The sequence below is a fragment of the Dromiciops gliroides genome, chromosome 3, assembly GCF_019393635.1.
Source record: "Dromiciops gliroides isolate mDroGli1 chromosome 3, mDroGli1.pri, whole genome shotgun sequence".
In the NCBI taxonomy this organism is placed as follows: domain Eukaryota; kingdom Metazoa; phylum Chordata; class Mammalia; order Microbiotheria; family Microbiotheriidae; genus Dromiciops; species Dromiciops gliroides.
In genome coordinates this window covers 544,794,066-544,819,406 of record NC_057863.1, presented here as the reverse complement: position 1 = coordinate 544,819,406, position 25,341 = coordinate 544,794,066, and the positions used below count along the sequence as shown (strand labels likewise).

The window sequence follows — 25,341 nt, the reverse complement described above, 5'->3', positions numbered from 1 at the left end:
CAAAAGGGGAGGTCCTTTAAAAAACTGCCTTCGTAATCTTGGGGTGGGCCAGGTGTGGCCCCTCCCAAATTAGTTAGCTAAAAAATGGGAATATTAATCTTTACCCCAAATAATTTTTACCACACCTGGTATAAATCCCACCTGGTCATAGTGTATGATCCTTGTGATATATTATTGTAATGTTTTTACTAACATTTTATTTAAAATTTTTGCATCAGTATTCATTAGTGAGATTGGTCTACAATTGTCTTTCTCTGTTTTGGCTCTTCCTGGTTTGGGCATCAGCACCATATTTGTCTCATAATAGGAATTTGGTAGGACTCCTTCACTTATTTTTTCAAATAATTTATATAGTATTGGAATTAATTGTTCTTTAAATGTTTGGTAGAATTTGCTTGTGAATCCATCTTATCCTGGGGATTTTTTCTTAGGAAGTTCATTGATGGATTGTTCAATTTCTTATTCTAAAATTGGGTTATTTAAATATTTTTTATTTCTTCTGCTGTTGATCTGGGTAATTTATATTTTTGTAGATATTCATCCATTTCATTTAGATTAAATTGACAAGCTTCTGAAAATTATTTGTTATTTAATTGTGTCTGACTCTTCATTACCCCATTTGGGGTCTTCTTGGCGAAGATACTGGAATGCTCTCCTATTTCTTTCTCCAGCTCACTTTTACAGATGAGGAAACTGAAGCAAACAAGGTTATGTAACTTTCCGGGGTCACACAGCTAACAAGTGTCTGAGGCTGAATTTGAACTCAGTTCTTCCTGACTCCAGGCTTGGTACTTTATCTACTGCACCACCTAGCCACCCTGTTGAAAATTATAATAGATGAAATAGAAGCCAGTGACTCCATGAAACAATAAGAAATAATCCTACTGTACTCTATGGGGATTGTGATTTCAGATATTGAGAAGCTGGAGAGTTTTTAGTGGAAGGCAACCAGGACAAAGGGCTTTGAATCCATGTCCAATGAGGTTTGGTTGAAGGAAGACCTTAATTATGTGAAGGAGAGATTAGACTTGTTCTGTTTGTCCCCAGAAGGCAGAACTAGGAGTAATGGGTGCAGTTTGACTTAAGTTCTGGAAGAAGTTCCAGACAATTTGAGTTGTGTCCAGAAGCGGAATGTCTTGCCTTTTGAGATGTGATAGGTTCCTCTTTGCTAGAGGTCTTGTTGCTGTTTGTCCTTCGTTCTGGAAGAGGACCATGACATTGGGAAGGTGATGTCAGGACTTGGAATGAATTGGATTTAAATGAAGAAGGGCCCTGCAAAGTCGCCGGCCTCATACTGCCTAGAAGTCTTCAGACAGAGGCTGAATGGTAACTTTTGGAGTGTGTTGTAGTGGAGATTCCTTTGTATATGAATTGAACTAGTTGACTACCTAAGGCCCTTCTAACTCTCCACTTCTATAATTACATGATTTTGTGGAAGAGTGGAAGGCATTTTATTTATTTTACTTATTTTAACCTCTTTTTCTTTTAATGGACGTGGGCTGATAGAAAAAATAAAGACTAACTTATTTTAAAAAGTAGAATAAAATAATTTCACTATAAACAAACGAATATAAAAGGAGGCAGTTGAACTCGTCCATCTGAGCTCTCTTCATTCCTTCCATGAATCTATGTTCCAAGGAACATAGGAAGAGCCTGAGCCTGAGGAAGGAACCTTGGTTTGAGATATCTCTCTTTCCTGTCAGTGTTGAGAAGGAACAGAGAAACATAGTATATGAGCCAGTCACAGAGGCAGCTGACTTGATTTGATATTAAGGATGGTCTGACAGCAGAGAAGAGTGACGCTCATGCCCTGGGCCAGGTTTTCAGCTATGGCCTTCGCCTTCACCCATGCTAGATAGAACACTGTCATCAGTAGAAACATGGGTTTTCTTCTGCATTCATGGAGGGAATTTTAGATACTGGTGAGAAGGAACAGTCATGAAGGCACCTACTTCTCGGGGTTGTTGTGAGGATCAAATAAAGTATTATTTGTAAAGTACTTAATAGAATTCCTGAAACATAGTAGGCACTTAATAGATACTTATTTGTTTCCTTCTATGATTCAAGAAGGCAGGTGTGAGTATGGCAAATTCTCAGGATAGTAAAGACCACATTGCCAAAGTAGAGAGTGCGTACAAGTCATAAGCATTCAAATCTAATTGAACAGTTATAAAGAGTTTCAATATTCCTTAGCAGAAAAATGCAAAATACATATATGAACATGAAATGTACGTATTATGTGCAACTCCGAATTTATAAAATAACTTGCATGTATATTGTGCTTTATACTTCTTTGTTTTCAGTCATGACTACATTTCATTACCCCATTTGGGGTTTTCTTAGCAAAGATAATGGAATGATTTGCCATTTCCTTCTCCAGATCATTTTACAGGTGAGGAAATCGAGGCAAGCAAGGTTAAGTGGCTTGCCCAAGGTCATCCATCAAGTGTCTGAAGCTGGATTTGAACTCAGGTCTTCCTAACTTCACACCTGGCACTCTTTCCACTATGCCACCTAGCTGCTTTAAAGTTTACCAAGCATTTTTCTCACTATAGCCTTACAAGATAGGTAGTACAAGTACTATCCCCATTTTAAGTTAAGTGACTAGCTCAGAGTCATAAAGGTAGCTAGGTGGCATAGAAGATAGAGCACTGGATCTGGAATCAGGAAGGTCTGAGTTCAAATTCAGTCTCAGACTTATGTGACCCTAAACAAGTTACTTACAGAGTAACAGAGGTTTGCCTTTGTCCTTGTGCAAAATGGGGGTGATAATAAATAGCACATACCTCTTTGGATTGTTATGAAGATTAAATGAATTAACATTTGTAAAATGCTTGGCAAACGCTAAAGAGTTATATAAATACAGTATACTTTACAGATGTTAATTCATTTTATTCTCACACTGCCCCCTGAGAGGGAGGTACACACAGTTCAAATTTGAACTTGAGTCTTTCAGACTCGAAGTCTAATGCTCTATTCAATGAGCCACCTAGCTGCTTATTATCATTGTTGTTAGGACTGGATGAGATAAATGTATAATTTTGCAAACCTTAACGTGCTATAGAAATTTAAGAAATTATTACCATTATTTGTTATTATTATCTGACCCTGCCATCCTTTCAAGTTAGTGTTTTATACCTCTTTTTACAACCAGTATTCTAGAAAGGGTTCCCTGCGACAATTATTATTGTTATTATAAATAGTAATTATGAAAGCTAGAGTTCAAGCCTACCTCTTCTGATTCTAAGATTAGTGATTTCTTCACCACAGGAAAATAATGAAATTGAAATATGAATCTTCCAACTGAAAGAAGCAGTGGTCAGATACAAAGAGATTGTGAAGGTGGTCTTTTCTAAGATTAGCCACTGACCTCTATCTTCAGAATTTATGAGTGGGCATGATAATGTGTGGTACAGTGGGAAATTGGAGAAGCAACCTCAAGAAAATTAAAGAAGAACTTCTTTGAGTTAAAGAAATTATTTTCTTCAAAAAACACTAGTAACAATAGCTATAATAATAAAGAATATTTTACTGGGTTGTCCTCCCTTTATTCAACATTGTCTGTTCTTTCCCTTCCCCCCAAAAGAAATCCTATCCATAATAATCTCTGGGAGGAAAATCTCTCAATAAAGTATCTTTGTTTGCTATTAGATATGGCTGCCCTTGTCCTGGAAGTAATTACCAAACCTGATCACCTCCCTGTGGGGAGAGCCCAAATCAGTGGATTGTCGAAGTTGTCTCCAACTTATCCAATCAGTGGATTTTTTACAATTGTCTCACCAACATCCAAGAAGCTTGGAGAGATCCAGGTAACAGTATTTCTGTTATTTATATTTCTATTCCACAGAGTGAATTCTCTTATTAAAAAAAATGTGGGGGACGGCTAGATGGTGCAGTGGATAGAGCACTGGCCCTGGAGTCAGGAGGACCCGAGTTCAAATCCAGCCTCAGACACTTGACACTTACTAGCTGTGTGACCCTGGGCAAGTCACTTGACCCCAGTTGCCTCACCAAAAAGAAAAATGTGGGGCAGCGAGGTGGCTCAGTGGATAAAGCATCAGCCCTGAATTCAGGAGGACCTGAGTTCAAATTCGGCCTCAGACACTTGACACTAGCTGTGTAACCCTGGGCAAGTCACTTGACTCTCATTGCCATGCCCCCAACCCCCCAAAATATTCAAGAAATTCAGTAGAGAAAAATAACAGAAGGGTGGTATTTTATTATGGGAAAAAATATTTAAATTCATTCAGAGGAACAAAAGGTCAGGAATCCAAAGGGGACATTATGAGAGAGACAGACAGACAGAGACAGAGAATGATTCTGAAACCTAGCACTACTAGGTATTTCAAAACTCTTTACTTTTGGTTAAATCATGGAAAAGTTGATCAGTGGGATTCATGAGGCAAACAAGAAAGCAAGACCCAACAACAAACCCAGACAACTACTAGAGTAAGAATTTGCTATTTGACAAAAACTTCTGGTAAAACTAGAAAGCAATTTGGCAGAATTTAAGTTTAGACTAGTTTGTCTATACCATATACTATATGAAATTCCAAGTAGATATGTGACTTAAATAGGTAAGACTTTGGGGGACTAGGGACAAGTGGGCAGAAGTGAAAGATACAGAGGGTCTTGAAAATTGAGGCTTGATGTTATCTAACTAGCACTTCATTCTCCAGAAGTAGAATGAGCTCCTTTGGATAGTGAACTTTTTCTTTTTCAAGCAAAGATTCGATTATTTGTCATGGAGGTTGTAGAGAGGATTTTTAAAAAATTATTTTGTATAGTTTGGGCTAGATAATGTCCCCTTGGTCCTTTCAACTTTTAAGTTTTGTGATTCTGTGAAAATCTTTGTGTCTGCAACTTCTGTTGCTTCTAATTCTCCCCTTTGAAACAAAATAAAGCTGCTCTTCATCTTTCTTCTACATGCTAACTCTTCAAATACTTGAAAACAGCAGTTGTGTTTTCCCTGATCACTCAGTCAAGATTTATTAAGTACCTACTATGTGCCAGGCACTGTGCTAAGTGCTGAACCAAAGTCTTTTTGAGGTGTCCCCCTTTTTCAGCTGATCCTTGAGGAGCATTGTTTTGAATCCCTTTCACAATGCTGGTTATTCTTCTCTGGATGTGCTTGAGCTTGACAGTAATACTTTAGATTAAAGTGTGACCTAGAAAGTCAAGAGTGGAAATAAAACTTTTCTTGCCCTAGACCAGTGGTGTCACACTAAAATAGAATCAGGGTCCACTAAGCTGTCCATAAGCGTTCTTCTGGGCTGCATATTGACTTAGTTTTAAAATATACTGGTTTTCATGTTTTGCTTATTTTGTTAAATATTTCCCAGTCACATTTTAATCTGGTTCTGGATACACTCAAGAGTATTATGGACTGCAGAGGACCAATGGACCATGTGTTTGACACCTCTGCTTTAGTCTGCCTTAGTGTTTTTGCTGTCACATGACACCGTAGACTTATATTGAGCTTACATTTCACTAAAACACTCAGTATTTCCCTTGCTACCCCTGCAAAGTGGCTCTGGTCCCTATCCCCAAAGGAGCTGTAAATGCCATTCAGATATCTTTATTGGGATCTGGGGGCTGGAAGTGGTCATAGCTTTACATGTAGTTATTACAAGGGAGTCCTTTCAGAGGTTTTTTCTTGAGGCTCCAGGATGTCAAGCTGTAACACTAAAGTAACACAAAGCATTTCCTTCATTTTTTCATTTATCTGTATAGAAAACTCTTAATTAGTATAGCTATAAGAGACTTGGAGTAGTCCAAAATCACAGTTTTACTCACTAAAACCCAGAAATGTTTTATTGAATTGGTTTCTTTGTACTGTCTCTTCACAAATTAATCTGTTGATCTTCCTATACATTTTACAGCTTCTAACTGCAGTCTTCCCTTTTTGTTTCTTAAACCATGCATTACTATTTTAGTTTCCATGAATAATTTAATAATTCCTCTTCAGAACTGAACATTTTATTAATATGTGCATTTTCCTTTTCTGCATTTATTTACATAGCTTGTTTTCCAAAATCATGTTCTAAGCTCTTTGCTACTATTTCATTTACTTTTTCTTTGTTTTTTTAAAAACATTTCTTTTCATTTAAGATCTCCTCTGATGCTTTGCCATAGCTTGGAGGTGATTCTGCTTTTGTAAAAGTCACAGCAGGAGGGACAAGCCTGGAATACCCTAAACGGGTTGAAGAAAGCCTTAGAATGTAGACACAAGAGAAGCCTGCCTGTCTGTAATTCAAGAACCAAACCAGGAAAACAGAGAAAGAGGCTTATCAAAGGATCTTTAGCCAATTCATCACATGTTTATCAAATTCTTAGTACATACAAAGCACTGTGCTTAAAGACCATTTTTCTTAGGTGTGATGGGGCTGAGATCCACAGTAGTGTAAAAGGAAAGCCTATGCTGATGAATCACAGGTGCCCTTTTACATATCTATGTCCCTTAATCCCTCCTATGTGCCTGTGATCCTTCCTTTAAGTACAATATAAAGTATATTATAATATGAGGCATAAGGTAATGAGAGCAGATCATAGAACCTGAGAAAGTGCTGAGAGAAAAGCATTTTTAGGTGAGGGAATTAGGGCAGGTTTCATGGAAGATGCTGCATTTGAGCTGGGTCTCAAAGTGAGAAGAAGAAATTAGAAGAATATCCATATGGGAAATAGCTTTCACAAATATGCAAAGGCTAGAAGGGAGGAGAAAATTGGGGGATAGTGATATTCTAATTTGTCTTTGTGTGAAGCAGGATATTTTTGCTTGGAAAGACCTTAGAGGTCATCTAGTCTAATCCCCTCATTTTACAGATGTGGAAACAGGAATAGAACCCTGAAGGAACTTTGCTCAAGGTTAGAAGATTAGGCTGATGATCCCTGGGAGTGCAGAGCTGATGGGCTTTGCCCCTCCTTGGTAATGTGTCAAAGAAAAAATATTGATGCTGTCTTCTATGTTTTAGGCATATACGTGCTAGAAACCACTTTATCTAATTTAATATTAATTTAATATCTAAGTATTTCCAGCCTAAAAAGAAAGAGATGCATAAATTGTCATTGTTTCCTCTCCCCCAATTCTCTTGAACAAGTTTCTGTACCCAAAAATAATTTGATATAACATCTATAGGAATCTTTAATAAGGAAAAAAAATTAACAAATACAGATTAGGGTTAACATTCCAGAATAGTCACTATTTCCTTCCTTGAATACTCCACGATTGAAAAGGATCTTCTCCCTGCTTCTACTATCAGTATAATCCTTCTTCAATAGAGAAGGGCCTTTCATAAAAGTCTGGCTGCTGGGGATGGAGAAAGAGGAGAAACTGTCCTTAGAGAGTCTAGAGCCCACTCACTTCAGGGGTGGAGAAGGCAGTGTTCTCTACAAGACTGCATTGTTTTTCATTCTAGATTTTGATTGCCACCCTCAGTCCTTTTCCCTGAGAAGGGCCTTTTGTCCTTAATCATCTTCATGCTAGGACATCTGGTAAAGGGTTTTAGACTAGAGAAATACTTTTTTTTTTTTGGTTGGGGGGTTGGGGGGGAGCAGTGAGGGTTAAGTGACTTGCCCAGGGTCACACAGCTAGTAAGTGTCAAGTGTCTGAGGCTGGATTTGAACTCAGGTCCTCCTGAATCCAGGGCTGGTGCTTTATCTACTGCACCACCTAGCTGTCCCAAAATACTATTTCTTAATGTTTCTAGAAATCCAAAAGGAAATGTCAACATGCTTCTACTGTGTTCTCAGCAGTCCACCTGCTATCTCTGTGCTGCTTATTCCTCTCATGAACTTCCTCCTTACTTCTGCCCATTACATTCTCCAGTGTCCATAAGGTTTCTCCATGTCCCACAGGCCACTGATCCCTTCCCCCCAAAAGAAATTACCTTGGTCTTTTTATGTATTTGTACATGTTTAAATATATTGTCTCCTTTATAGGTTATCATCTCCTTAAGGACACAGATTCTCACATTTTTGTCTTTGTATCCATAGTGCCCAACATCATAAACACTTCAACTTCTTCTTTTTTCCCTCTCCTCACTCTGGTTTCCAACTGCAGCATTCCACTGAAAATGCTGTCTCCAAAGTCACCAGCAATCTCTTAATTGCTAAATCCAATAGCCTTTTCTCAGACTTTGTTCTTTTTTATTTCTCTGCAGCTTTTGACACTGTGAATCATCTCCTTGATACTCTTTTCTCTCTAGATTTTTGTGAGTGATCTTTCCTGCTTCTCTTCCTACCTTCTCACTGTTCCTTTTTGGTTTTTGTTGGAGCTTCATCAATATGTTCACTAACTGTGGGTATCCCACAGGGCTGTCCTCGCTTCTGTTCTCTTCTGCCTCCATACTTTTCTGCTTGGTGAACTTATTAGCTCCCATGGATTCAATTATCATCTATGCAGATGGTTCTCATATCTTCTTATCCAGCCCTAACCTCTCTCCTGACCTCTAATCTTCTATCTTAATCAGTCTATCAATAAGCATTACAATCAGTCAGTCAATAAGCATCTCCACATGCCTATTGGACATCTTGAACTGATTGTCCCTCAGACATCTGAAACTCAACATGTCCAACATTGAAATCATTATCTTTTCTCCCAGTCCTTTCCTTCTTCCTGATTTTCTTATTACTGTTGAGGTCATTGTCTTCTCAGTCACTCATGTTCACAGCCTGGGTGTCAAACTTGTCTCCTCATTCATAGTCCCCATATTGAATCTGTTTCCAAGTCTTGTTGAATCTACCTCAGTATTATTTCTCATATAATACATTTAATAAATTGCTCATGTACGTCCCTTTTCTCCTTTGACACTGTCACCACTCTTCTGCAGGTCCTCACACTTCGACTATTGCAATAACCTACTGGTAGTTCTGCCTCCCCCAAATCTCTCTCCACTTCAGTCTCTCCTCAACTTAGCTATCAAATTGATCTAGTTCAGATCTGACCAAGTTGCCACTTCAGTTTAGTAGACTCCAATTACTGCCTAAGATCAGATATAAAATCCTCTGACATTCAAAGTAAGTAGTAACTTGGCCCCTTCCAACCTTTTGGGTTTTCCTACACCTTACTTCCCTACATGTACTATGCAGTCTTAATTGCTGTTCTTTATCCTAGTCCCTCCATCTCCTTCCTCTGCATTTTTACTCTCTGTCTCCTGTGCCTTCCTCTCTTCATAAACATCTTCTTCCCATCCTGGTTTCCTTCAAGTCTCAGCTAAAAACCCCACCTTTTGCAAGAAACCTTTCGTGATTCTCCCTTAATGCTAGTGTCTTCCTTCTGTTAATTTTCTCCATTTTATTCTTTATTTTTTGTAAATAGTTTATTGCATGTTGTTTCCCCTCTAAACGGAATTTTTTGAGAGGAATTGGCCTTTTGACTTTCTTTGTATCCCCATCTTTTAGCACAGTGCCTGACACATAGTAGGTGCTCAATGAATGCTTTTTGACTCACTGACTTACAAGTGCTTAATAAATCATTGATTAATTGATTACCTATACTGATAAAATCATGGATAAGTTATAATTTTGTTTGTTTTTCCCCAGATATTGCTTGCATTAGAACCTTTGTCAGCAACTTTTGACAACTGTAGCTCTTTCACCACTGACATGAGTGGAGATGCACTGTTGCTGGATCAGGGATTCAGAGAAAATGTTGAACCCAGCAAACCTCAGCTTTCTGGGATGACACGGTCTCATAGACTTCCTGTGACCAACACTGGTGGGAAAGAGTCATTAACAAGTAGTAGAGCTACCACTCCCAGGTAATTGCCATCTGTAATACATGTCACATTCTCTATAAACTGTCTTCTCCTTTCCTAATATCCTCACCATTTCTGCTTTTCGTTTATAATTTGGTGCAGAGGGCAAGAAAGGAGAGAGGCAGTAATAGTTTAGCTATTGATATGAAAAAAATAAGGGAAGTTTTTGTTTTGCTTTTAATGAAACCTGACTTCCCTCTTTCTGTTGATGGTACAGTACCACTCTTGTCCTTAGTCACCCAGGTTCTTATGCTCAGAATCTTTGATTCTTCCTTCTTCCTTTTCTCTGATTCATTGCCATAGCTACCACCCTAGGCCATGGACTTATTGGTCTCCTGTATTCCATCCTGTACATGTTACCATTCTTCTTTTTAATTTGTTTCAATTAATAAAAACCTTATTTTCTCTTCTTCTAACCCCATTGGGGAAAAACAAAAAGAAAACATAGTTAAGCAAAACAAATAATGATATTCTGTTACATTTGTACACCATTGTTTGTTCAGCCACTCCCTATTAGATAGATGTCTTCTTATTTTCTAGGTCTTTGCCATCACAAAAAGAGCTGCTATAAATATTTTTGTACATTTGAATCCTTTCATTGTTCTTTTTTGGGGTGTAAACCTAGTAGTAGTATTGCTGGGTCTAAGAGTATACATAGTTTAGTAACTTTGGGGACAGAGTTCCAAATTGCTTTGCAGAATGTCTGAACCAATTAAGAGCTCCACCAGCAGCACAGTATGGTTCCTGTTTTCCTTCAACTTGTCCAACAATGTGTCATTTTCCCCTCGGGCAACTTCACCAATCTGATAGGGGTGAGGTAGAACCTCAGAATTGCTTTATTTGCATTTCTTTAATATCAGGGTCATCTTAGAGGGCAGCTCTGATCTCTCCTCTCCTCTCCACCAGATTTCAGTGGCTTCACATTGTCTCCCAAATAAATTCTAAACCCTTTAGACTGACTTTCGAATCCCTCCACAATCTTGTGCTCACCCAGTTTTCCAAACTGAGCTTCTGTTATTCCTAGTCATAGACTCTGCATTCCAACCAAACTGAACTCCTCACCTTTCCCTGAACTCAGGCCTTCCCTTAAGCCTTGAATATATTTTCCTCTTTCTCCTGTTCAAGGTTCAGCTCCAGTATTAGCATGTCCATGATCCAAATAGCTAATTAGTACTTCCAAGTGGAATTAATCTTCTTTCTTGGTGCTCTCATACAAATTCCTTAATTCCCTAGCCTCCTTCCTCAGCACCTTTCCCCTATTCCCAATCATTTTATGTCTGTGGTTGGCATTACTTAGCAGCAATCTCTGTACTCTGGGACACTGGCTAATGAATAAGCCTTGCTTTCCCCCCCAACATTTAACATTATCCTTCATAGTCGTCCCCCCCCCCCAACCCAAATGTACTCTACTTCCAGTTATCCCTATTTCTATCAAGGACACTATCACACATTTACAGCTTTGGTGCTATTCTCAATCCCTCACTTTCACTCACTCCGCATATCAAATCATTTGCCAAATGTTGGTATTTTCCCCTACAAAAGCATCTCTCATATATCCGTAACCCTTTGTCTCCACTCACACAGCCACCATCTTATCTTAGACCCTCATCATCTCTTACATGAAATGTTGCAGTAATCTCCTAAATGGTTTCTCTGCTGTAAACTATCCTTTCCATATCGCTACCAATGTGATTTTCCTAAAAAGCAAGTCTAACCCTATCACTCCTCTATTCAGCAAACTCCAATGCTTCCCGTTGCCTTGAGCATCAAATATTATTTCATATTTATCTTATCCTTTAATTTCTATTTTTGTGTAAGCTTATTAGTATGGCAGTACATGTGTAAGGGCTAAAATTCTGGCTATACTGTCTAAAATATCTAATGAGTGGTCTCCAATAAATTATAAGCTTTAGCAAGAGTTAGACTTTTAAGCATTTATTAAGGAGAATAAGAATTTTGTAAAGAGAGAGAGAAAGGCCTACATTCCTCTATCTATTAAAGGAAGAGAGCATTCCTAGCTCTGCTCTCCTCCAGAGTCCCCAGGAAAGAGAAAGAGTCAGAATGCCAGGCCCCCCCTTCTATCATTTTAGACAATCTGAGGTGTAAGCTGTTGTCTCAAAGTTGTTTTAATTTGCATTTCTCAAATCAATAATAATTTAAAGCATTTTTTCATATGACTACATATAGTTTTGATTTCTTCATTAGAAAACTACCTGTTGGGAGCAGCTAGGTGGCACAGTGGATAAAGCACCGCCCTGGATTCAGGAGTTCCTGAGTTCAAATCCGGCCTCAGACACTTGACACTTACTAGCTGTGTGACCCTGGGCAAGTCACAACCCCCATTGCCCCGCAAAAAAACCAAAACAAAACAAAAAACTACCTGTTTATATCCTTTGACCATTTTTTTTTTTATTCTGAACTTAACAAATATCAGATAAAATGAGCCTGTCTATATACAAAACAGGAGAGAAAAAGTAGATTACATATGAAATTGCATATATCTATTATATACAGTTTACTTTTACTTTTAAATATATCCCCTTTTATTTCCTACTTGCCTTCTTTCCCTGTCCTGGCCATCTCTGAACCCATCCTTGACAACTAGACATTAAAAACTCCACTCTTGGGCCACCTTTTTCACTTCCCTATTTTGCCTGGACTGCTTGGCTGCTCACAAGGTATAAATGAGTTCTTTTTTTGTTTGTTTTTGGTTTTGGTTTTTTTGCAGGGCATTGAGGGTTAAGTGACTTGCCCAGGGTCACACAGCTAGTAAGTGCCTTTGACCATTTATTAATGGGAGAATAACTCATATTCTTTTATACTTGATGTGTAATTTAAAATTCTAAATGTGGGTCCTAATCTGTTCCCCCAGTTTTGGGGGAAACTGACTAAAATCACTGATAAAACGAGTTTAGGTTTTTAAGAGTTTATTGAAAGATAGTAAAAGAAGAGAAGGATTGAGAACAGAATTTCTGCAACCTGGCAATCCTATCTTTCCTCAACTCCTCTGTTTTCCTCTGCTGCCACCACCACAGTGAAGTCAGGAACCCAAAAAGACAGCACTCTCCGAGCAGGCTCTCCTTCCTCCTTCCTGTCCCCTCCCAGAAATGGTAGGCTCTTCAAGCTGGTTTGTTGACTGGGCCGGAAGTTCAAAGTTTTTTAAGATTCTGAGAACCATGCTTTCCTAAGTACTCTCAAGTACCAGCCAGATGTGCTTAGAATCTAGTCAACTAGTAATCTAGCCAAATCAGCCAGTAATCCACTCAGGTGGGCTCCTGAGTATCCGTCAAATCTCATCTATCACATTCCATTATCTTGACACATGTTTGGGTAGCTAGGTAGCACAGTAGATAAAACACAGGTCCAGAGTCAGGAGGACCTGAGATCAAATCCACCCTCAGACTCTTACTAGCTGTGTGACCCGTGGCAAGTCACTTAACCCTAATTGCCTCAGTTTCTTATCTGTAAAATGAGCTGGAGAAGGAAATGGCAAAGGACTCCAGTATCTTTGCCAAGAAAACCCCAAATGGGGAAATGGAGAGTCAGACAATGACTAAAATAACTCAACAACAACAAAAAGTACATGCATATAATTTATGAATGAGTAAATACATACTTGTTGTGGATATATGCTCAAAAATATTATATATTGTGGGTACATGGTCAAATTTTTTTTTTTTTTGCTGGGGACAGCTAGGTGGCGCAGTGGATAAAGCACCAGCCCTGGATTCAGGAGGACCTGAGTTCAAATTCGGCCTCAGACACTTGACACTTACTAGCTGTGTGGTCCTGGGCAAGTCATTTAACCCTCATTGCCACCCCAAAAAATTTTTTTTTGCTGATGGAATATGAAATTTTAAAAAGTTTAGAGACCTCTGGGCTGGATAATGTATAGATTGGGAATTGGTTGCATAAGCAGACCAAAGAGTAGTCTTTAATGGTTCAATATTAACTTACAATGAGTCATTTGTGTGATATGACAACCAAAAAATTGAATACATTCTTGGACTACCCTAGTAAATGCATTACTTCCAGTAATGAGGAAGTGATAGTCGGCCCTGGTCAAGTCATGGGAAGGGGGGAAAGGAAGGGAGAAAAGGAATAAGCAGTATAGGGCCTACTTTGTGCCAAGTTCTATGCTAAGCACTTTACGGATATTCTTTTATTTGATCCTCACAATGACCCTGCAAGGTAGGGTTGTTGTTATTCCCATTTTACAGTTGAAGAAATTAAGGCAAATAGTTGAACTGTTTTGCTTAGAGTCATGAAGCTAGTAGGTGTTTGAGGCCAGAACTCAGGTCTTTCTGACTCTTGGCTCAGTGCTCTATCACAAAGCCATTGTGTTGCCTCTTAGGACAGATTCTGATAAGTAGCAGTGCCCTGAGAAAAATAATTATGATCGTAAAGTACCTTAAGTTTGTGCCGTACAAGAATAAGTTAAAGGAAATGAGGATTTTTATTTAACCCATAGCAGCAGTTGTCAAAGTGTGGTACTTGGACACACCTAGGAGTTCCCAAGACCCTTTCAGGAGTTCTTCATGGTCAAAACTAATTTCCTAATAATACTAAGATTATTTGCATATTCAAATACTTCTCCCTTTTATAATTATATATCTGTGTAAGACCAATTATAACCACATAAAAAAAGCTCTTTGAGATCTTTAGTAATATTTATGAATGTAAAGGCATCCTGAAACCAAAAGGTTTGATAACTACTAGCCTAAAGAATACTCAGGGAAAATATAATAGCTCTCTTTCCATATTTGTAGGACTGTCCTGTAGAATAGTGATTAGATTTATTGTTTGGCCCAAGGTGGCAGAACTAGTAGCAATGGGTAGATATTACCGGGATTAACATTTAGAATTGATGTAACAATTCAGCCTTTCCAGAAGTGGAGTCAGCTACTTGAAGAGGTTGTGGATTTTCCCTTATTGAAGTGATTTACAAAAACATTGAATAAAAACTTATCTTGGATATGTCATAGAGAAAAGTCCCTTTTTAGATATGCACTGAATGAAGTGGCCACTAGGGTTTTTTCCAAGCCAGTGCTTCTTGTCTCCTTTCACCATTTCTGTCATAGGTTATAAACCTTAAGATTCCCTTGAAAACATGAGTAATGTACCTCGTGGGGTTTTATGAGGAACCTCAAAGCACTAAGTGAGCTATTGTTAGATACATACTGATCTTTACTATTAGTAGACTGTGGGATGTTGACACTTTGTACCTGTCCCTACCAAATGTACATTTGAATGGAGAGATGATGTGTTTACATGACATACCCAGGCAATGTTTGTGATTCAGTTAGACTTTGCATTATCCACTGACAAAGTTCTTTTTTCTTTCCTTAATTTAAAACAGGGGAAAGGACCACTTATACTTTCCAGAGAACTCTGTAGTGGATTCTTTCTTGGGACCACAGACTCATCTTAATTCCAAGCAGCTTTTAGAGGACAAAACAGTAGAACAAGAACCTGTAAAGAAGCAGGTATCTTGTCCCGCCATCTCAGTACATGACAATCACATTAAGAGAGCTGCAGAGAGTCACAGTGACTCACAGGTTCATCCTTTGAACAACCCCCCCACAAAAGACCTTCTCTCAGGTAGGTAATTCCATCTCCCCCCCACACACACACACACACACACACACACTTTCCACTACTTTTTTTTTTTTTAGGTGGGGCAATGAGGGTTAAGTGACTTGCCCAGGGTCATATAGCTAGTAAGTGTCAAATGTCTGAGGTAAAATTTTAACCCAGGTCCCCCTGAATCCAGGACCGGTGCTTTATCCACTGTGCTACCTAGCTGCCCCTCCACTACTTACTGGCTGTGCGATCTTGGAAAAACTACTTAACTTCTTTGGGCCTCATTTTCTTCATCTATAAAATCAGGATAATAATCATAGTAGCTGCCTCAAAGGACCTTTGTTATTCAGATGAAATAACATATATAAGGTACTTTGTATATCAAAATGAATGTGCTACAAATAATCCTGAAAAACCCCAAGTCTGTTTTTTAAATGAATCTTATTTTTAATAGACATTAAAAATAATAATCTTAGAGGATTTTACTGAAAAGAGTCTGCCAAAATTTCGTGTAAACTGAAAAATTTAAGAACCACTGCCTTACATAACTATCAGATACAAATATGAAAGCCTTGCTGCTACTCATTTTACTTAATACTAATAATGGACATAGGTGAACTAAGCCAAGAGGGAGGAAGTGTCATACCCACAGAATGTAGAACACAGAGTATAAGCATGCAAAACATAGAATGTTGGACATAGATGCAGTGTTAAACAGGTGTAGAAGAAAGGATGATGAGAGGAAGTAAGTGAGTTTGAGTTTTTCTAACAGGACTTGCCAGATATATTTACAGTTTGGGTGGTAACCCTGGTATAATAGAAAGAGGATTCAATTTGGATTCAGAAAACCTAGATTTGATTTTGGGCACTACTTCTTAGTGTCTCTAGTAGTTGATTTAAGCCACTTTACCTCAGATTCTGGACTGTAAATAGAACTGATAATGGTTGCAGGACATAGCAGTCTGGGTCGTTAAGATCTGGTGAGATAAAAAATAGTTCTGTAAGTCTTGTATACAAATGTAAGATACTGGTTGAATGGGGGAATCAAGGGGTTGAGTGACATCTTGTAGTTACTGATTCTTACTGGGAAACTAGGAAAATTAGCATTCAAAGTACTACATAAGAGGACTGTGCAAGCCACTGCAACTGGGGAGTACAGGTCTGGTGGAAGTGGAAGAAAGGAGCAATTTGTAGAGAAAATTAGCAGAGACACTAAAGTGAACCACATATAACAGAATCTTGGTTTTAGCTGATAGAGAAGGTGAGTTATGATGTGCCTGTGTTTCAGTTAAAAGAAAAAAGCATTTGGGCATGTATCTAGTGGCAAATTGGTAAAAGAGCTTTATATTCTTAATAAGGGGAGGTGATTAGTCAGACTAGAGAAAGATCCAAACAGAAAACAAACAAACAAAAATAAGATAAATGGGAATTCAAACTAGGACCATGATTGTCAGTTGGTTGAAAGGCAACACAAAAGCAGGAAAGGCCTTGGAAGATACTTGGAAGTACATAGCATGAATGAGATCCTTCCCATGGTAGGAGGTTTTGAAAAGGAAACAACTGGTCATGAATACAAAGGTCTGTAGCCACTACTAAGAGCAGAGTTTTCAGTTATTGACCTCGGAAAGAAAAAATAGCTTTTGTGGTACTAGGCAACCATGTTCTAGAACTGTATAACAGTAGAATTGGCTGCCTAGGCAAGTAGTGATTTCCTATTGCTGAAAGTCTTTAGAAGCTCACTGACCACTTTTCAGGGATCTTAGAGAGGGATCAGCTAGTTGGTTTTTGTTGGGGGTTTTTTTTGGGGGGGGGGGCTGGCAATGAGGGTTAAGTGACTTGCCCAGGGTCACACAGCTAGTAAGTTTCACGTGTCTGGGGCCAAATTTGAACTCAGGTTCTCCTGAATCCAGGGCCAGTGCTTTATCTACTGTACCACCTAGCTGCCCCCAGCTAGTTGTTTGAATAAGTGACTTCTGAAATCCCTTCTAGTTCTAGTCAGTTAAGCCAACCAAGCATTTATTAAGCTAGGGATTCAGAGACAAAATCCAAATAGTCCCTATTCCATGGAGGGTAACAACATGTACAGTGATAGTAAATTTGAAATATTTACAAAATAAATGCAAAGTAATTTGGTGAAGGGTACCATACTACCAATTGGGGGAATCAGGAAAGAACCTTTCTAGGAAGTAGGATTTGAGTTGAGTCTTGAAGAGAGCTCAGAATTTCAAAAGATAGCAAGAAGGAAAAACACTCCAGGTATAGTGGATAGAGCTTGTTCAAATATGGTAAATGCAGTATCCTATATGGGGTATAACAAGCAGGCTATTTTTGTTGAATTGTAGAAGACATGAGACTGAATAATGTGAAATTAGTTCCAAAAGATAGTTTAGAAACAGATTATATAGGGTTTCAATCACCAAACAGATGAGAAAATTGAGGGGATTCAGACAGCAAGTGGTTAATTGTGGGAATTAAGTAAACCACTCTGACTCTATCTTGTAACTCAGTTCTGGAGCTAGCTCAGTTCCTTTTAGGAGTTGGGAGAAAACCTTATTGTATTGTTTTAACCTGGCCCTCCATGACTGGGAAGCTGGACCACCTCTCCCTGATTGTGCTGACCAGAAAGTCAGACCCAGAGATTGATGCAAGGAATTTTCTTAAAATTGTACATCTCGGGCAACCCATATGTCTTATCTGAAAACTGGCCCCATACAGAACAATCAGTTACTGTTTCCATGTTCTTCGATTGTTTAGACACTTAGGGGGAGTGGGACACCTCCTTTTCTGACTCCAGACAATGGCACCTATTCATTCTCTCCCTCCCAACTTGGAACATCCCTAATCTTTCATCCAATTAGAAATCAGATTGCCTTATGTTGCACTGGTTCCTTTTAATTAATTGGCTTTATTTGATTAATTGTATAAAAGTCTATTTCCCCCATATTTGGGGTCCAGCCTTAAACTGAGGAAGGAGCTGGTTCCAATTTGTTGGGCAATAGGCATGCATTGCTTAATAAATCAATATGCTTGAGGGGGCAGCTAGGTGGCACAGTGGATAAAGCACCAGCCCTGGATTCAGGAGTACCCGAGTTCAAATCCAGCCTCAGACACTTGACACTTACTAGTTGTGTGACCCTGGGCAAGTCACTTAACCCTCATTGCCCCCCCCCCAAATCAATATGCTTGGAAGATGAAATTTTTGTTTCCTCAATCATTTCATCTTTCACCCACCACAGAGAGGAGCTTATATTTTATTGTGAATGCAGTAGGAAGCAACTAAAACTTTTGAAGAAGAAAATGATATGCTTATAGGTATGCTTTGAGAATATCAGTTTGACAGGTTTGTGGAGAGAGGGGGAAAGAAGGGAGAAACTTGAAGCAGGGAGGTCAAATTGTGAAGCTTTTGCAATAATTGAGCTGGGAGATAATGATGACCTCAACTAGGGTAGAGATGAGTCAGTAGAGTAAAGAAGATGAATGAGAGAATATTGTGGAAATAGCCTAAAGGACTTGGCAATAGATGGGATACAGAAGTGGTAAGAATGAACAGTCAGGGATGGCTGTAAAGTTGAGAACCTGGATGAATGGAAAGATGATGACTCCTTTAGCAGAAACAGGACAGTTGAGAGTGAGAGAAAGATACTGTGTTCAGTTTTGCATATGTTGAATTCAAGATGCCTATGTGACATGTTGATAGAGATGTCCACCATTTGGAGATGGAGGACTAGAGTTCAGGAAGAGAGAGAATTAACTGCTGGGCAGGTATAGAGCTGTATGGAGATGGTAATTGAACCTATAGTGAGCTGATGAAATGACCAAGAGAATATAGAGACAAGAAAAGATGGCCCAGAGTCCTGGGGTACATTCTGATAATACACACAGGATACTAGCAGAGCACATGATTATCTAGCATAGTCAGCCGGGTAGGCAGAGAACCAAATGAGATAATAATGCCACAAAAGCCCAAGAAGGAGAATTTAGGCAAGGTAAAGAAGCAGACTGCAGTACCAGAGGTTAGACATGGTTGATGGAATTCAGAATTTAAGGTATTGTTGGTAACCTTTGAGTGCAATTTCAGTCAGATTATAAAACCAAAATTACTTGATAGCCCTCTCCTCTCATCTTCTCCAGTAGATTGCATCCTCAATCATTTCTCCTCTCTTTTTCAAATCTTTAGCCTCTCTCTACTTACCTTCCTACCTTCAAACATGCTTGTTTCCCTCATTCTTAACTAGACCCTACCATTCTATATCTCTCCTCCTTTTCTCACTCGAAGTTGTCTACATTCACTGCTGCCACATCCTTTCCTCTTGTTCATCAACCCCTTACAGTCTGGTCTCTGACTTCGTTACTCAATTGAAACTGAAGAGGTGATCCTTCTTTTTTTGACAAGGATGATCCCTCTACTTGTGTACTTGATTACATGCCCTCTTGTCTCTTCTGGAAACATGCCCCATTACCTTTCTCCTCATCTCTAGTCTCTTCAACCACTGTAATGTCTTGCAGAGGCGGGGAGGGAAGAAAGGGAGGGAGAAAAATTTGGAACTAAAAATCCTATGAAAAATATTGAAAACTATCTTTATATGTGACTGCAAAATAATAAAATACTTTTATGATTAAAAAAAGAATGTAGGTCGGTTCATTGCCTTTGCACTTCTTTGTACTGTGCCGAGTACTGTGAATGACACACAGTGTGTCCTTGGTGATTGATTGATAAAAGGATGAGAAAAGATCTGGGAATGTCTTTAGGCAGCCTAAAAGGAGCCACATACAGGAAGAAGCACTGTGTAGACCTAGATCACACCCAGTTGTGATTTCCTTCAGTGGCATTCGGCAGCATCCTTATTAGGAATAGAAAAGGTGGATGATGGGAGTAATCCAGGGTTGGAGTTTGAAAAAGGATGAACAAAGGCAGGGACAAGTCTAGGGGCAAGGCACCAGGGCATACTTTCTGATGTTGCCCCTCCACTAGCCTACTTCCTACTCCTCATTCTGTGTATAGTTAAGATGGCCAAATAAAGATGGTAGAAAAGTCCAGTTCTTCACAAACACAGGCAAAATAAAAATGAAGAGTAACAAAAGTAAACCCTATCAGGTCAACAAAAACAGCCCAAACCCATCAGAGGTTGAAAGTGAGTTACCTCAGGGAAGCCAGTGCAAGTACAATAAAGGAACCTGAAGACTGAGAGATATGAAAAAGGAACCACCCAAAGGAAAATCCGACTAAGCAAAAACAAAACAAAACAACTATCAAACACAATAAAATAATACTGTGGATTAAAAGAAACCAAAGAGGTGTGATCCCTAACAAAAAAAGTAACTCTCCACAGCCAGCTTAGGCAGAACTGGGGGAATGGAGGTGGTGGGAGTGACTTGGCCTTAAGGACAAGAATGGCTTTAAGAAATAAAGCAAGATGGGGCAGCTAGGTGGCGCAGTGGATAGAGCACCGGCCCTGGAGTCAGGAGTACCTGAGTTCAAATCCGTCCTTAGACACTTAACACTAACTAGCTGTGTGACCCTGGGTGAGTCACTTAACCCCAATTGCCTCACTAAAAAAAAAAAAAATAAAGCAAGAGATAAAATATAAAATTAGAAATAAAAGACCTCTAGAGAAAAAGATTGGACAGAAAATACCTAATAGAGAAAAAGGTTCTTATGTAATAAAGAACACCTTATGCAAATAACGAGCTCCTTGAAAAACAGTAAGGGAGCTATATAAATGCTGGCTACTATTATTTTTATTTTGTTGTTGTTAAGTTGCTTTTCAGTTGTGTCTGACTTTTCATGACCCCATTTGTGGTTTTTTTGGCAAAATATGACAGAAATTGTTTTGGAATTGACAGTTAAAGAAAGACTAATAAAGTTTCTCAACTAGATCAGTCCAAAGGCTTCAGACTAGGATAATTTTTAAATATTTTCTTACTGTTACGGGGGGGGGGGTAGCAGGAAATCTTGGATACCATCAGAAGAGTATATCTACCACCCAATCAGATTCCTGGTAGCTATTGTCTACAGATGTCCAGGTCATTCCCCTTCTTTCCTCAACAAGTTTAGTACCTGGTTTATAACTTTTCTCTTCAACCCCTGCCCTCATTCTAGGGACTTCAACATACATATTGACTCAGCTACCTACTTTCCATGACCTACTCCTACACCCCACCTTAGCCACACACAAAAATGGTCATACCTTTAATCTTGTCATCACCTACAAGTGCACATCCCTTGCTAGATCTTCATTCAGGTCATGGTGTCTAAATGTACTTGCCCTACAGGACTCTATTCTATTTCACTTCGTGACTTTTGCAGCATGATACTGCCACCACTATGCTGCAGGCCCTCATCTCTTCCTACCTGCACTATTGCGATACGCTGCTTGGCTCCCCATCACCGCCAGGATTAAATACAAAATCCTCTGGCATTCAGAGTCTTTCATAATCTACTCCACAAGCAAATTTTTTTAATGTTTTCTTCTCTGCAAAAAGGGGGAAGTAGGTGAGAGAGGGAAAAAATTATAAGAGAATATAATGGAGAATAATATATAATTAATAGCTATAACCATTGTAAAGGGCTAAAATTCTAGCTATTCTGTCTAAAATATCTAATGAGTGGTTGTCAATAAATTGTAAGCTTTAGCAAGAGTTTAGACTTTTAAGCATTTATTAAGGAGAATAAGAATTTGGTGAAGAAAGGTCGAGATTCATCTATCTATCAAAGGGAGAGCGCATCTTTAGCTCCACTCTCAACCAGAGTCCTGATGAAAAAGAGCTACAGCACCAGCCTTGCCCCCTCTTCCTCCCACAAGTAAACATCACTTCCTGATGCCAAAGAAAAGCCACATGGCCTTGCCCTCAGAGGCCTTCTCCTCATGGCGGAGCTTTCCTACAGTAAGTCTCCAGCAGGTGGCGTCATTCCAGTCGTTACACTATGAATATGAATGGAATAGACTCACCTATAAAATGGCAAAAGATAATACAATGGTTTAGAAATCAGTGGTTCAGAATCCAATAGTGTATTTATTAGAAATACACTTGGGGCAGCTAGATGGTGCAGTGGATAGAGCACTGGCCCTGGAGTCAGGAGTACCTGAGTTCAAATCCAGTCTCATACACTTAATACTTAACTAGTTGTGTGACCCTGGGCAAGTCACTTAACCCCAATTGCCTCACTAAAAAAAAAAATACACTTGACACAAGAATTTACACAAAATTAAAATGAGGGACTGGAATTTGTGTTTGAGGTGAATTTTTTAAAAGCAGAAGTAAGTAATCATGATCTTAGATAAGGTAACAATGAAAATTGACATGATAAAAATATGAAACGCAGACTGGCTACATTGTGCTCAGGCATATAATGAAATGATACAAATACTTATAGTATTGTAAATAATAAATATTTGCACAAAGTAACAGTGTCTATGTAACAATGAAAATTGACATGATAAAAATATGAAAAGCAGACTGGCTACATTGTGCTCAGGCATATAATGAAATGATACAAATACTTACAGTATTGTAAATAATATAAATATTTGCACAAAGTAACAGTGTCTATGTATTTGGGGGGGGAATTAAGTGATGGTGAAAAATTGACAACAAAACTATAGTAGTTGGGGTCATCAGCATGCTACTTTCTGAACTAGACAAATCTGACAAAAATGATAAATAAGAAAGAAATTAAAGACCTGAAAGAATTTTGGACAAAGTAGATATGATAGTTCTTTGGTGATTCAAGTATAGCAATAGAGAGGAATATATACATTTCTCAGATGTACATAGCATCTTGAGAAAAATATATCATGTGCCAAGATATAAAAGCTTTATAACCAAATTCAGACAAGAAAGAATATTAAACACATCCTTTTATTGAACACAATGCAAAAAAAATTCAATTAAGTGCATTTGAAGAATTGAAACTTAAATGGAGACTAGATTATTTAATCCTAAAGAATTAGCACATCAATGAACAAATTTTAGAAGCAATAGATAATTGCAGGGGAAAAAATGACCAGTGAGACAAATATATGAACACTTGGGATGCATCCTAATCTTTAGAGAATAACTTTATGTCTCCGAACACTTTTCATCAGCAAAAGAGATGTATCAATTAATTGGCTATACAACTTTCTTAAAAAGGCAAGAATTGATTAAACACAAAATCAGATTTCTGAAAATTAAAATATAAAATTTTTAAATGTACTTGAATTGATAAATAAAAGTAGGATCATTTGAAAAGAAACTAATAAAACATAAACAACTAGTATGACTTAAAAAGAGGAAAATCAAATTGCCAATATAAAAAATGAAAAAATTCAATGAATATGAATAGAAAATAAATCTCATCAAAAACTATTTTATCTGGGTATTTTCCCTAAATACTGATCATTCAGATGAAAGCCAGGCATATTTAAAACAACAAAAAAATACTCTGGTTAATAGGAACAAGAAATGGGAAATTTAAATAACTTAATCTCTGGGGAAAAAAACAAACAAAAAGAACAATCTATAAAGGAACTTCAAAAGAAAAGAGGTCCAGAACCAGATGGTTTTCCAGGTGAATTCTTTCTAACATTCAGTCAATAAGGATTTACTTCAACCTTTACAATAAACATTTATAATCAGTCAGAAAACACCTCATTACCTCAAACACAAATTCCAGTTCCTGGTACATCACTAAGCCAGAGAAAGTTAGAACATGGAAAGAAAACTGCAGACCTATAGGTCACATGAATATTGATAAAAAATATTGAATAAAATTTTAACAAAGAACTTAAAACAACATAGTGAAAAGTTTAGACACTTACCAGTTTGGATTTATACTAGTAACACATAATTGGTTCAGTATTAGGAAAATAAACATAGTAGTCCATATTAATGAAACAAAATAAAAATTGTATAATTTTTTTCTTTTTTTATAGTTTTGGGTTCCAATTTTTATCCCTCTTTCCCTCTCTCCCCTCACTCCTCCCTGAGGCGGCAAACAATCAAATATGGGTTATGCATGTATGATTATGTAAAACATTACCATATTTGTCCTTTTGTACAAGAAAACTTGATTAAAAGAAAAAAATGAAAGAAAGTGAAAAATAGCATGCTTCAGTCTGTTCCATCAATATCAATTTTTTTCTTTGGAGGTGGATAGTATGTTTCATCAATAGTCCTTCGGAGTTGTCTTGGATCATTGTATTGTTGAGAATAGTCAAGTCATTCACAGTTCTTCATCAAACAATATTGCTGTCTCTGTGCACAAAGTTCTCTTGGTTCTACTCACTTCATAATACATCATTTCATATGTGTCTTTCTAGGCCTTTCTGATTAAAATTGTATAATTATATCAATTTATACAAATAAAGCTTTTGACAAAATGGAGTATACTTTTATGTATCAAATATTTAAAATAGGAATAAATTGTTTAGTCCTTAATAAATTATATAGCTAAAAACTAGCATTATCTGTTAAATGAAATGATAGAGGACTTTCCAGATAGGATCAGGGTAAAGCAATAATAGGAATTGTTATAACTATTATTTTATATACTTCTAGAAATCCTACCTATAGTAATAAGTCAAGAAAAAGAAATTGATGAAATAACCATAAACAAAGAAGAAATATAATTCCTTTTCACAGATAATATAATTATTTACTTAGAAAACCTTAGAGATTTAAGTAAATAATTAATTAAAATAATAACTTCATCAAAGTAGCAAGATATAAATTAAACCCATTAAAATTTCTGTATGATTAACCACCAAAATCCATCCAGAAGAGACAAATTCCATTTAGGTTAACTAAATAATGCATTAAATCCTCGGGAGGCTACCTATCATGATATATCATCATTATGTGAATGTAACCAAAACACCCCAAATAAAGACAGACTGAAATAATTAGTTATGACTTGCTCATTATTATACTGTGCCAATTTTTAAAAAAATGACCAGGGGCAGCTAGGTGGATTCAGGAGTACTGGAGTTCAAATCCAGCCTCAGACACTTGACACTAGTTG

At 37.8% G+C, this 25,341-nt stretch overlaps 1 protein-coding gene across 5 annotated transcripts in view; it reads left to right on the top strand.

Moving 5' to 3' along the window:
* C2CD3 (C2 domain containing 3 centriole elongation regulator) overlaps positions 1-25,341 on the top strand; it is a 148,283-nt gene that overhangs the window by 11,548 nt on the left and 111,394 nt on the right. For all 5 annotated transcript variants that reach the window (XM_043991362.1, XM_043991360.1, XM_043991361.1 and 2 more), the window contains exons 3-5: positions 3,652-3,809; positions 9,541-9,758; positions 15,115-15,356. In XM_043991362.1, coding sequence (XP_043847297.1) covers positions 3,652-3,809; positions 9,541-9,758; positions 15,115-15,356 — 618 coding nt within the window. The remainder of the gene's footprint in view (positions 1-3,651; positions 3,810-9,540; positions 9,759-15,114; positions 15,357-25,341) is intronic.